The following is a 13,035-nucleotide window of genomic DNA, read 5'->3' on the forward strand; positions in this document are numbered from 1 at the left end:
TTTGTCGTTGGACCTGCCGCCGTTACGTCAATATAACACCAAAAACAACGCAGTATTGCTGTTTTATAAATTCTAATTCCTTACACTATGACGTAATGTTGCAATTTGAAAAGCAAAGTCCAGGAAGTCGAATAGAATTAGCTGTTAGCCACTAGGGGGCGACTCCTCTTGAATAAAACTGAAGAATAAAACTAGCTTCTACTTCTCATTTGATTTATAACGTCAGTGAGGGTTTCCTGAGGAGTTAGTGGTCTCAAATCATTAGTTTCAGCCCTTCAACAGAGAATCATGTTAATTATGTTCCCGTTTAGAGGAAAATAAACGATAAAACACGAACTTCCTGTTACTAACACCGTCATGGCGCCGGCCAGGCTTTTATTTTGAAACCGGAAAACGACATACTTTTTATACATCGTAGTCTGTGGTAATAACAATTCAGGTATTACTGAGAACTTCATTTTATGAATGTTTTGTGAAACGCAGAGTCTTGAGTTAAAATTCTAAAAATAATAATTCCGCAACTTTATTCGTTGACCCAGTCTGCAGAATATAGAGTTAATGCAGTATCTAGAAATATCAAAAACTACCTGTGTCACCAAAGGTGACTAAATCAACACAAACACATGTGGACATTTAAACCCACGGTTTTTATTTGGATTCTAAAAACTATACGAACATGACTGACAACATAACGCGGCTCAGAATGTCATTTCTAATAAAATAATCTTATGTCATATTGCTGTGGTTGATGTAGCGGTAGGGTGTTGTAGGGTGGTTACCATGGAGATGGGAATGAAAAGATGAGCTGGATTCTGACTGCTGCTGCTGCTCAGGTCAACATTATTTTAGGAAAGTGAACAAAGACACACATTCAGTTTAAATACACACTGGCTGACGGCCGGAGACAAATTGATATAGACGTTTGTTTCTTCTTTCTGTGTCTTTCAAACATTATTTGTTAATGATTGTTTATAGAAGCCGAGGAACCAAACAATGAAGATAATTGAGATGCTACACAGCTCCGTTAGTTATAAACCATTAGTGCTCAGAAACCAGTTAAACCATGTTTAAATTGTTGCATTTGTGTCTCCAAAATCTCTTTTTGTCCACAAGGTTTTTATTTTTTCTTTGTTACATGGAGCAAAGACACTAGAAAATATTCATATTTAAGGAGCTATAAACTCATGGAGTTTATTTTAATTATTAAAAAAAAAACAACAACTTTAAACCAATGAATCAATTATCAAAATAGTTGATTAGTGATTGATTAATAATTGATTAATAGTTTGAGCTCTATTTGAGTAATTCCTTTTATCTTGTTAGGACAAACACAATAAAAATGTGGCTCATTATTGACAGAAGCAGGTTTAATGTGAGTTTTCACTGAGCTGAGAACTTGGATTTGCTGTTTCCTTGTCTTACGAGAATTTATTGAGACGTTGAAGTAAACAAGATTTTACAGAACAAGCTAAACTGATCACTGAAGAACAGAAAGACGACCACTCGCTCTGCTGAAACCGGTCCTAGGAATATCTCGCACACGGCTCTTTCCTCACAATCACAATGAACTAATTCAACAATCATCATTTTGGCCTCTTTGTCAAAATCTAAATTTCAAACGTGTGAAAAAGTCTCTTGACAAAAGGTCCACAGAGACAAAAACAGTCATTGTTGATTTAATAAAATGTAATTTGTCCCTGAAATTTCTACCTTCCTGTATTTAAGAAAGTTGGATATGCATTTATTTAAAGGTCCAGTATGTAAGAACTAGTGACATCTACTGGTGAGACTGCAGATTGGAACTGAGGACTCATCCACTCATGCATCCAGGAACTACGGTGGCCTTCACATGCCAATTCAAAACAGGAATCCATTCAGCCCGCATGGACAAAGGCCCTCACCTGAAGTACATGTAAAAGTTTGATTCTTAGACTATGAAAACAAAATTCTTAAGATTCCTTTGTTATTGGCAGTTATGAGTAGTACATTTAATCTGCCAATAAACCATTTTAAATGTTACACACTGGACCTTTAAACAAAAGAAAAAGATGCATCAGGTGCTCTTGGAAATGAGTGCACTTCAAAAAGAAGATGATGCAGGCACTTTTAACATGGAATAATGAGGAAGGAAGCCATTATAGTTATGAAATCATCATAAATATTTACGTTTACTCAATATAGTGAAGGAATTTAACCATTTCCTCCCTAATTGCTCATTACTTTTATTGGGTTTTATTTTTGTCTGTTTGCCGAGTAGAGCTGTCACTTTTTCCTGAAGTCAAGAATGATGATTACATCACACACCACAGAACTCTGGTCGCTGAGCATTTGCCCCGCTGTGCGCTTCTGTCAGGATGCTGAAACAGTCGGGGACGGACTCACGGGAGAACGTTTGACCACATCACCAAAGATCCCGGGGGAGCTCACCGCTGTAAAACTGTTTCCACTGAGAGCAAACTGAGTCATGTGACGAAGTGTGGGAGTGTTTTAACTCTAACAGGTTTTTAAGGTCCTTATTTTAGATTTGACCACTTATTTGAATTAATATCTTTATTTTGGATTAAAAGTGACAGCTCTACAGCAGAGCAGCCACTAGGAGAGCTCGCTCACTCTGAACTCCTCCGTGATTGGTCAAAGCCTCCTTTGACGCCTCCTGTGTCGTTGTTGATTACTAGCGTTCAATAAAATCCCACCTAGCGTAGCTTTAATCTAACAGCAGATCAGGTTCGCAGACTTTGTCTGTTCACATTTATTCAACTGTAATTTACATCCACAGATCCCAACACTGTGGGTGACCAACACAGTAAAATCCAACAGCCTTTGAAAGCACCTCAGAGGCTTAAACACACCAGCTCCACTCCTGCGTTTACGCTTTTGCTACCGAGTAAAAACAACCGTGTTTAAAAAAAAGAAAAAAGAAAAAAATACATTGGGAGGGGGGGAAACATAAAACAAACAAACATTAGTCACATTAATACAGAAATAAACAAATGGCACATTGAATTCCTAATTTAAAAATAAAGTGGTGCTTGAGGAACTTTCTTACTGAGGAGACAAGTTAAATAAATTACTACCATAAACGTTACATACAAATCTGGAGTAGTATATACAAAGGAGTTATTAGACACGCAAAAAGAAGAAGAAAAAAAAATCTACAATTTCAAATTTTATGTTCAACAAAACTGCAGTAGAACCATATTTTACAGAGCAGGGACTGTGGCTGCTGAGTGATGTGTGTGTGTGTGTGTCTGTGGAGGACAAAATATAAAAATATTTAATCAAATAAAAAGAGTTGACGTTTAAAGTCGCTCAGCTACTGTTTGTTTACTAACTAACTGATGTAAACTCCTCTATATGTACAAAGTTCCAGCACTGCAGCTGCAACCGGCGCTAAATTGAACCACTGCTGCGCCGCGTTCCTGACTGACACTCCACTCTGTTCCCGTGTTATTAAAGGAACATTACAGTATTTTATTTATTTGTTTTATTTGTGTCCAGTGGCTCGGGGTCATGTTTAAGGTCCAGTGTGTAAGAATTAGTGGCATCTAGTGGTGAGACTGCAGATTGCAATCAAACAGAAGACTCATTCACTCATCCTTCATATACCAAAAAAGATGTAAACACATTTTGCCTTCTTTCTTCATTAGCTTATGTATCAATACTATGTGGGCGTTTGTATAGTAATTGTGTGTTCCTTTTATATCGGAAGTCAAACTGGGAGTGAATTCACCTCTGAGTAACGTTCCTGTTTGGAAAAGAGAGGAACAAATTACAGTAAAGATGGCAGCGTTTGTATATGAGAGGTAGCCATCTTGGAATATAATGTCGAGAGGCTGCTGTAGAAACATGACACAAAATGGTGGCCTCCGTGAAGCGCTTACGACCGCCATGTGGGCTTTCACGTCAGTGACGGACTTTCACTGAGCAACGTCGATATTACACACTGGACCTTTGACTCTGCACTCGCTGCTTTCACGGTGTCGGAAACATGCTTTTTTTTGTCCATAAATCTCCATAAAAGTTTCCCAGATCAAACACTGTTTGTTTGTTTGTTTGTTTACATGTGAGCTTGTGCTCTACACGCCGGAGACAAATAAAAGGCGTGTCTTCTTGCGGTCACATGTCAACCTCTACTTAGGCATGAAATGCAAATATTTGTTATTTATGTAAATGATCAGAGAGCAGCTCGTCAACTGATTGTTGTTAGAGCTGCTGAGGGAAATCCTTTGAAATTGTTTTAAATTGGTGATAAATAGCTGTATATTATGACAGATATGACAGAGGGTTTGCTCTCTTTTTTTTTTTTAGCATTACAGTTTTGAAAAGCTGCAACAGCTGCGTCTTAGTCTGGATGTACAGAAATGAACATCTTTGCAAACGATGATGCCGTTTCTTGAAGTGTCACGCAGTTGTTGTTGTTGTTGTTGTTTTGTTATTAAAACTTCATCAAAAAGGTACTGAATGCAAATTTAGCTTTTGGACACACTCGTGAGCCTTGTTTGAAAATATAAAATACTGCAATGTTCACGTCAGCACGTGTCCGAACATCCCATATTATCATCTTGTTCCTCCCAATTTCCTTCCTTCCACATCTCTTGTGTGTTTTAAGGACATCACAACAAAAACAAACATGTCCGTTTTCCTTGCACGGCCTGTAAAACTCTGACTGTTAGTGGTTGATGAAAACACGTGGGGGGGGTTGGATCTACTCTGTAAACACTCTCAGTGAAAAACGCTCACCGACACACACTCAAAACCGGAATGATTCTAATCTCCGACTGGCTCTACTGGTTTTGATCTCTACGACTGATTCATGGCTTTCACAGTATATCTTCATCATCTCCTGACCGCGGCAGTGACCACGGCAGCGACGTCCGTCTGTCTGGTACAAATTTGAAAATTTAGAAAGGGGGAAAAAAAGAAAAGAAAAGAAAAAAAGGGAAATCCTTCATGATCTGTGGAGGAGTCGCCCTCTTCTCCTCGCAGCTGCAGCATCGTCGTCGTCGTCATCATCATCACCGTCCACTTCACTGCAGCTTCTGACCACACGAGGCAGTGAGGAGAGAGAGACAGAGAGCAGAAACCTCTGAGGACTGGAGGAAAGAAGGTTTTCTGCCACCATGTTTTGCTTCTCTGGGTTACTTTGGTCCGTCAACCCTTCAGTCAATCCTTCAGACGAGTCACACCAGGTTTCCTCTGTGTGTGTGTGTGTGCGTGCGCGCGCATGGCCGTCATTCCTCCCCCTGGAGTGTGTTTGTTAAAGGGTGAGTGTGGTTAGTAGGAAGGAGAACACGTTGTGGTTTAAAGGTGGAGGGTCTGGATTCTTCTTCATGCTGCTCCAAGCTGCAGGGCGCCTCACACAAACCTGCTTAAATGACGCATCCAGCGAACATAGTGGTCAGACGGTCAGGGGTGTGAGGCTGAAGCTACTTTGTTGAGACAACAGCGAGTGGTTCTTCTGGGTGTCTTTTTTTTCCTTTTTTTTTTTTTGTCCTTTTTCTAATTTCTTTTTTATAACAAAAACACTGAAACGTTGTGACGCAAGGTTATTAGTTCAACACTAGCAAACAGAACAGAGCTGAAGTGATGAAAGGCCCACCCCCTTTGCCCTTTCCTGTTTCACCGGGATCATCTGTCTCTCAGGTGCTCACTCGCTCCTGGTTGCAAAGCTCCATTTTAGAGTCCAGCCTCTAATCTAGGCGTCTGACAAGCAGCTCTGAACACTGTCCATCCACAGCTGTGCATTCAGACTGTCCTGCGCACAGAAGTTATACACTCGTTTGGTCGTCTTCAGCTAAAAAAAAAACAAAAACAAATAAAAAAGTGAGAGATTAATTCCACAAATGTGCAAATACAAACTGCCAGCAGCTACACAAGGAAACACTGACACTACAGGCTCACCTAATAAAAGCTTCAGTATCTTAAGACTATGTTTACTGCTTCATCTTGCCATAAAGAAACCCTTTTCTGACTGGAAACTGAAGTTTGTTCCACTTTGTCAGCTTCTTACCTCCTGCACCAAAGTCCATAGAGAAAACCAGTGATTTTACATCTGGGCACTCAGGAGTTGTTGACCAACTGTTGCCTCCAAAAACAAGTGTAAATGTCTTCTCATGTAACTTTGATGACTGAAATCATTCACTTGAATTTAACTAGGTGAAAAAAAACTGACTGAGTGCTCCTACATCACTGAGCCAGTGTCAAATATTGCAATAAAATATATAAAATAGTAAATATTAGGGCTAAAAACACATTGGTATTGACGCGACTTTAACGTTTGTACAGTTTTAGAGGTTTTGCTTCAGTCTCTTTCAAACTCAGTGCAGACTGCCGCATTATAACATTTCTTTGGTAACTCGTTCTCAGTCAGATTATAATCTCAGCGGGTTTAATCATAAATTAAGGTGACTCACGTCAAAGAAGGCTTTCTCTTCGATGTTTTTCGGCGCTCCCATGGTGGGTGTTCCTGGAGTGACAGACTCCACGTCAGCCAGCTCGATCACACCTTTACACTCCTTATCCTGCCGGCTCTCGTAGTATCTCAGCTACACACAGGGACACATTGTGAGACACACAAGAACAGACAGATCACTGTCGCCTGCAAAGCTCTTCTTGAGCTCTGAGAACACTGACGTCGTTGCATATTTATTTACCTGATGTTTGGTCTTGTCTAGGACAAACCACCGTGGTTTCCATGGTTTCAACAACGCCCCTTTCTTGTACAGGATGCCTTCGAAACTCCTAGTGAGGAAAAAAAGTATAAAACGGGAGGATTATTATTATTAGGGATTTGATTAATTTGCCAGAAAAGTGTCTTTCATGTCAGCCTTCACATGTCCTCTCAGTCCTCTGCAGCCACAGACCTGTTCTCACTCTCCGTGCTCTGAAACTGGCTGTAGAGGGTGCTGGTGCTTGGACGACCAGGAACTGGTGTGGACGTGGCACTGGCCTCACAGTCCAGACCCAGGTTGATGGAGGATCCCACACCACTCTCCTGCAGGTAGACGCCCTGAGAACGCCGCTGGTGGCTCAGGTTGGACGACATCAGCAGGGAGCTGGAGAACGACGGCTGTGGAGGAAGGAGAAATAGGCACGAGTGACTTTACAGAACGCCATTGCAGCAGTGAGAGACCTTTGTTGACCTTTTCAGTGGCTGTGTGCCTCCACTGGCCAACAAGACTCAGAAAACATGTGTATGTAGATTTCAAAGAAATGTGATGTTAAAGAGGCATGACCTTGACCAATTGGCAAGCTTTTCCTTGAAGTGTCAATGTATGTATTTCTTTTTTTAGAAATGAGCCAGTATTGGAATGATACTGGTCAGAAAAAAGTAAAAAAGTGGTACCGTGACACCCCTAATTCCTATGTGGGAAACTTAAACACAACATGCTGTGGACCCTGCAGAAGTGATGACAGTTCTGAGGGTCAGTAAATGCATCTTGTTGCTGCTCCTCTAAGCTCAACATGCTGTGGACCATGCATTACTCTCACTAGATCTCATGCACTGGAGTTTGATGTTGTGTTGTTTCCTTGGGGTGAAGTTTGTCTCATTAAACATATAATGAATATATAGTTTGTTATGTGGGTTTGGCTGGAGCACTGAAAGGTTTCTGTGTGTTTGAATACACACTGTTTGTTTTGATTAAAGCATTGTTTAAAGCAAAGCATTAATCACGTGTCACAAAAAGGATTGCCATTAAAAAGAATTTGCATTAACTCTTTATTATTATCACATTAATTTTGACAGCCCTAACAATAATACATGAAATGAAACCACTATGTCACCTTGCTCTCCAGTTTGGTCTCAGTTCTCTGTGTGGATTTGATTTTATCCCATGTATCCTTCCACTTCTCTGGCGTCTGACCAAGCTCCGCCTCCAGACTCTGCAGATCCTGCAGCAGCTTGGTGATGGCGTCTGGCACCACCTTGCTCAGGTTGTCGTAACACGGCCAGACGACTCGGCGCTGCGACTTAGGCCCACTGCTGTCAGGTTTATCCGCTGTATCCTCTGCCACGCGCTCATGCTGACCTCTCGCCTCCCAGTCGTAGGACGGCCCCTCCGACAGTCTCTCCTCCACGTAGAAGTCCCACACCTTTAGGTTAGAGATGAAGGTGTACGGCCGCAGCACCTGCAGGACACAGTTACTGTGAGTCTGCTTTGTTTTAGACTTGATTTAATGCTGAGACGTGAAAACACTTTTTTCAGGTGTAAATAATATGCATATCTAGTAATGTTATATGCCGACCCGGACGCAAATATTTACAATTTAGAGTGAAATTGTAAAATTGTATTGTGATAAAAATGTTTATCACAATATCACAAATTTTTCAAAATCAGGCATAGGGCAGAGTTACGCTTTAAGGAGGAAGCCAGAAGAAGGCAGGAATGTAACATTACAATGCTGAATGCCATAAAACACTCAAACGAAAACCAAAACATTTTCTTAACGGAGCTCAGACAAGAACTTTAGACCATTTTGACCCAAATTTGGCCCCTGCAAACAGTGAGGGAAAACAAATGACTACATACTGTGAATGGGATGAGCACAAATTTTAGGGTGAGAACATTTTAGACATGTTTCATTTTATTCATCTAAGACCTGTGAGCACTATATGTGATTTTATGCCATTTATTTTTGAATTAATATTAATAATTAAACTTAAATGTGTCCAGTCAACAAGACTTTTCACATCAAAATGTTGCTCATCTCTATAGCGGCTTTTATTTTCTGGACTGAGGTTGATTTTTTTTACAAGTTTCACTTCGAATCAGAATGTGTCGACTATACGTGTGTGGATGCAGCCTGGTTAGAAAATCAGCCAGCATTTTAAAAAGTCTGTAGTCTGAAGTCATGTTTAGTCATAGGGATTAGGGAGAGTTAGTTTCAGGGCCTCACCTCTTCATCCTCAGGAGAGAACATGTAGTTGTAGAAGATGGGTGTTTTCTTGTTGAGTCTGTCGATGTAATCCCACACAGATTTACAGACCTGAGGGCTTCTCCTCTCACCTTTCTCCTCATAAAGGACTCCTACACAGACACACACACACACACACAAACAAACACGTACATAGAGGGCTTATCAAAACAAAACAACTGTAAGTGTGACTGGTTTTCTAGAGGTGAAGCAGTGTTACCAGACAACCGTGGAGAAATGTTCTTACCCAGCTCGATGCGTTCATAGTCGGAGTCAAGCAGGAAAGTGCGGAAGCGGTTGGACACGTAGTGGTAGGCCAAGAACTTCAAGTAGTACTGACTGAACTCAAACTCCATGGGGAACTGGAGGTGAATCTAAAGGTGGAGGAACACAGGAACACAGATGAGGATTACAGCTACAAAGCGATATTTGATCTGAACTGATGAATGAAAACAATCCATCCTGAGGCTGATGTCAATGATGCATGAATGCATGACCCAGGAGAGGGTTCAGCATCAACGTTCCATTATGGCAATGGTTCTTCTATGAGGAGCAACATACATTGCATTGAGCTGTTTCTATGAGCTACCATCTCTGAAAGCTGCCATGAGCTCATAGCTCTCTACTACTGCTGCTGAGCAGCGGCAGCATTTGAGAAATAGGTTCAGTTTTAATAAGTCTGTGCTATTTTCATACAACGCAGAGGAAACAGGCAGAGGAAACAACAACAACTGTGTCATCTGTAACAAAAGCTCTGGTGTGTCAGACAGCAGAGGAGTCACATGGGTCACAAACTCTGTGGCCACTAAAGTAAACTGAAACCACACATCCTGCATGTGATAAGAACGACACAACCTGCGTCACGCATTAGCAGTTCAGGAAACATAATCAGACCTACAGGTAAACATACAGGCAGAGTAATATTATTTATTATATGTAAAGAGGAAAGAGAGGGGAATTCCTTTTACATTTTGTTCTGGACAAAGTGTCAAGTTGTCCAGAACAGAATGTAAAAGGAATTCAGTTGTTCATATGTTCTGTTACAGCCGTTCTGCAGTAACATAAATCGCTTAAATAAACATCTAGTGAACAGCACCTATGGTTTGTCTCTCCTATCTGCATTTTGTGTCTGCACTGCATTGCACTTCAGTATTTTAAATAAATTACATTTAAATTAAATAGGATGAAACTGGCCCAAGAAAAAAAATTAGCATTTATCACATTTCAAAAATGTGTCAACTTATAAAAACGTAAAAGAAGTTTATTAGAAAACGATTGGCCACTGACCATTATTAAAAAAAGCAAACAAAAACAAATGAGCCATTACTGTCTAAAACATCTCTAAAGTCTTTGTGTCTTGATAGCTGTCTAAAACTATGTCTGAAAAACAGCGTCCGTTTATGTAGTTTAGTCAGTGTGTGCAATTTTGCCGACTTGTGCCAAGTACAACAGTTCAGAGCAGACCCACCTGGTGCACACAGTCGAGGAACTGCAGGAAGACCGGCGTGAAGCCGCTGCTCTGGCTGCCCAGAGTCTGAGCTCCTCTGTGGCTGAACCTGTGGCCGAACGACAGCCACTCCTTCTCCACCAGCAGCCGGAAACCGTCGAAGGTTCTGTAGTAGGGATCAGACAGCAGCTGCACCAGGGACACCACCTGCACACAGACACACAGTATGATGTCACGGCAAGCCCCATTCACGTTACACTTCAAGGCTACATTCAGTGTTTCAGTTAGAACCTGTGTGGTGACGTCCCATCCGTCCTCCAGGCTGACCATGACTGATGAGCCCGTGTCCAGGAGCTCCACCACCAGGACTGATACCTGCAGCACCCTGTGCAGCTACACACACACACAAACACACAGTAAGAACAAATAACACACAGGGATCACACAATGAGTTGAAACAGTCTACACAAACACAACTCCTGTACAGCATTCTTGTATAGCATAATGCAGTCCCTAGACCCTAAATGCCTAAATCTAAACCTTAATTTAACTCTAATTTTAATCTCTCGCCCTAATCCTAAAATCAGATTTATGCTGTAATAAACTTCTCAGTTTCCTACACATGTAATACATCATTATATGCCCCAATGCTCCCTGGGTGCATATAAGTGCTGCCCACTGCTGTGTGTGTTCAATACTGGTGTGTAAGGATGGGTCAGATTCACTATCACTAAATGGTGTGTGCGCAAACATCACTAATTCTATAGTATGTATCTAGTAGTAAAGAAAACTAAAAATATCAAGACATCATTTATAAGCCATATCACCAGCCCAAACACACATACACACATACACAGATGGAAAACCAGTGAGCACTGACCAGAGACATCCACTCGGAGTCCTCCAGGAATCGTAGGTAGGTCATGCTGGCGTCAGGGGGTTGGCAGCTTGGCACGCAGGCCTTCATCAGCTTTTTAAAGCTGTTCTTCACCTGCCGCACATCACACACCTCGATGGGAACCACCTCCCACTGCTGGAACGAGTCCTGTTTCCCTCCCTGAACAAAATAAAAGTCAGAAACTACGTTCAGAATACCAACCACATAGTTCATATGCAATTCATCATACAGATCAGAATTGACAGTTCACATTCTGAACTACTAATGTCTTACATCTGAACAATGACTGCCCACTAAAACGACATAAACTATCGCTTTAAGTTTGGTTTGGTACAGAACATTAAAGTACATACTTTTTGCATTTTCATTAAGAATAGTACCAAATTAACCAAACCCTTGGCACCCTTCCCTTAATGGTATGGTACAGTCAGGGTGGTGCTAGACAAGACAGTCAGCTGTTTGGGCGACAGAAAAACGTCACTCCCTTGTAACCGGTGTTTCTTCAACACCCGCAGTCTATTTTTGTACAAAGCTTGACATCTTGTTGAGACACAAAAGCCACAAACCGAGCAGGAAAAAATAAGCTGCTGGATGTCCTCCATTGTGTTGCATTTGATGTCCATTTTCATTGAACTGGTATAACATCAAGCTATGTATCTTGCTGATGCAGCCATCGAGCACAGCCCACACTCCACCTAACAAGTAAAGGTACTGTTCTCACTTGAAACAGAAGCCTGACCCAGAGCTTTACCATTCCAAACCGTACTGCACTGTACCACCCAAACCGTATCACAGCATGTGTCCCTGATCACCTTGAGCTGGGCCTTGTCTCCGATGATGTAGAGGTAGGCCTTCTGCTGGCGGAGGAACAACGCCTCACTGGGGCCTCCATTAGCCTGAGGAGACTCTTTTGCAGCCAGACGCGTCCCCACATCTGGGTTGTATGCACTTAGACGCCCGGTGCCTCGGATACTGCCCCATTTCCCTGAAATTCATACACACACATGGATAAAGTAGCTGTTTGATTTAAACTCAACACACGTGAAGCAGTGTGGAAGTGTCACCCATATTAAACAGCCTTTAAAGAATCATTCCAAAGTGTTCAGAATTGAACACACACTGATGTGTAGAAAGAACATCCACGTCTACAAACAGCCATGCTGCTAAACACAGGCAGAGATGATCGACGACCACCCAGTCCAGTCTGCTACACCTAAGCTGAGTGACAGCTACATGATGATGTCACTCTGACTGTTTCACATGAATCAAACAGGGAACAACAAACAGACGTCAGACAGCAGAGCTGCAGTAACATGCACAAACACGCACGCACACACACACACACTCACTCACTCACTCACTCACTCACTCAAACAGCAGCTGAGCTCTGTGATAGACACTAACATCAAACAGACTATTAGTCTGCAGTAGACAGCACACTCACATGGATCACCCCAGACACACTGATGCTACAGTTAGAGATCTGATTGGTTAGACAGGAGAGTAGGAAAAAAGCGTGGGGGTAGGGGGCGTGGCCTACTGTACCTCTGGGAGGATTCCTGGCCTTGCCAGACACTTTGGGCTGAGAGAGGGAGATGACTTTCGCCCTTTGACCCAGAGCTGAGGTCAAATGACAAAGATGGCCCATTAACCAACAAAGCCACACAATGGAGGATGGTTTCACACACACACACAAACACACACAAACACACACATTTTGTTTTGAAACCAGGACTGTGATGAACTAGATTATGCCACAGGAGCAGCACGTAGG

The 13,035-nt window shown here is 41.8% G+C and overlaps 1 protein-coding gene across 5 annotated transcripts in view; it reads right to left on the reverse strand.

Moving 5' to 3' along the window:
• Positions 1 to 3,153: 3,153 nt before the first annotated feature.
• sbf1 (SET binding factor 1) overlaps positions 3,154 to 13,035 on the reverse strand; it is a 65,843-nt gene continuing 55,961 nt past the window's right edge. For 4 of the 5 annotated variants that reach the window (XM_044020577.1, XM_044020576.1, XM_044020574.1 and 1 more), the window contains 12 exons: positions 12,807 to 12,881; positions 12,074 to 12,246; positions 11,244 to 11,420; positions 10,655 to 10,756; positions 10,385 to 10,570; positions 9,164 to 9,290; positions 8,899 to 9,029; positions 7,786 to 8,130; positions 6,864 to 7,069; positions 6,654 to 6,741; positions 6,414 to 6,545; positions 3,154 to 5,794 (listed from right to left, as the gene is read on the reverse strand). In XM_044020577.1, the coding sequence (XP_043876512.1) occupies positions 5,696 to 5,794; positions 6,414 to 6,545; positions 6,654 to 6,741; positions 6,864 to 7,069; positions 7,786 to 8,130; positions 8,899 to 9,029; positions 9,164 to 9,290; positions 10,385 to 10,570; positions 10,655 to 10,756; positions 11,244 to 11,420; positions 12,074 to 12,246; positions 12,807 to 12,881 (1,841 nt within the window). In that variant the 3' untranslated portion in view covers positions 3,154 to 5,695. The remainder of the gene's footprint in view (positions 5,795 to 6,413; positions 6,546 to 6,653; positions 6,742 to 6,863; positions 7,070 to 7,785; positions 8,131 to 8,898; positions 9,030 to 9,163; positions 9,291 to 10,384; positions 10,571 to 10,654; positions 10,757 to 11,243; positions 11,421 to 12,073; positions 12,247 to 12,806; positions 12,882 to 13,035) is intronic. The other variant, XM_044020575.1, reaches the window with a different exon arrangement.

Source organism: Solea senegalensis, linkage group LG3 (assembly GCF_019176455.1).
Source record: "Solea senegalensis isolate Sse05_10M linkage group LG3, IFAPA_SoseM_1, whole genome shotgun sequence".
NCBI lineage: Eukaryota > Metazoa > Chordata > Actinopteri > Pleuronectiformes > Soleidae > Solea > Solea senegalensis.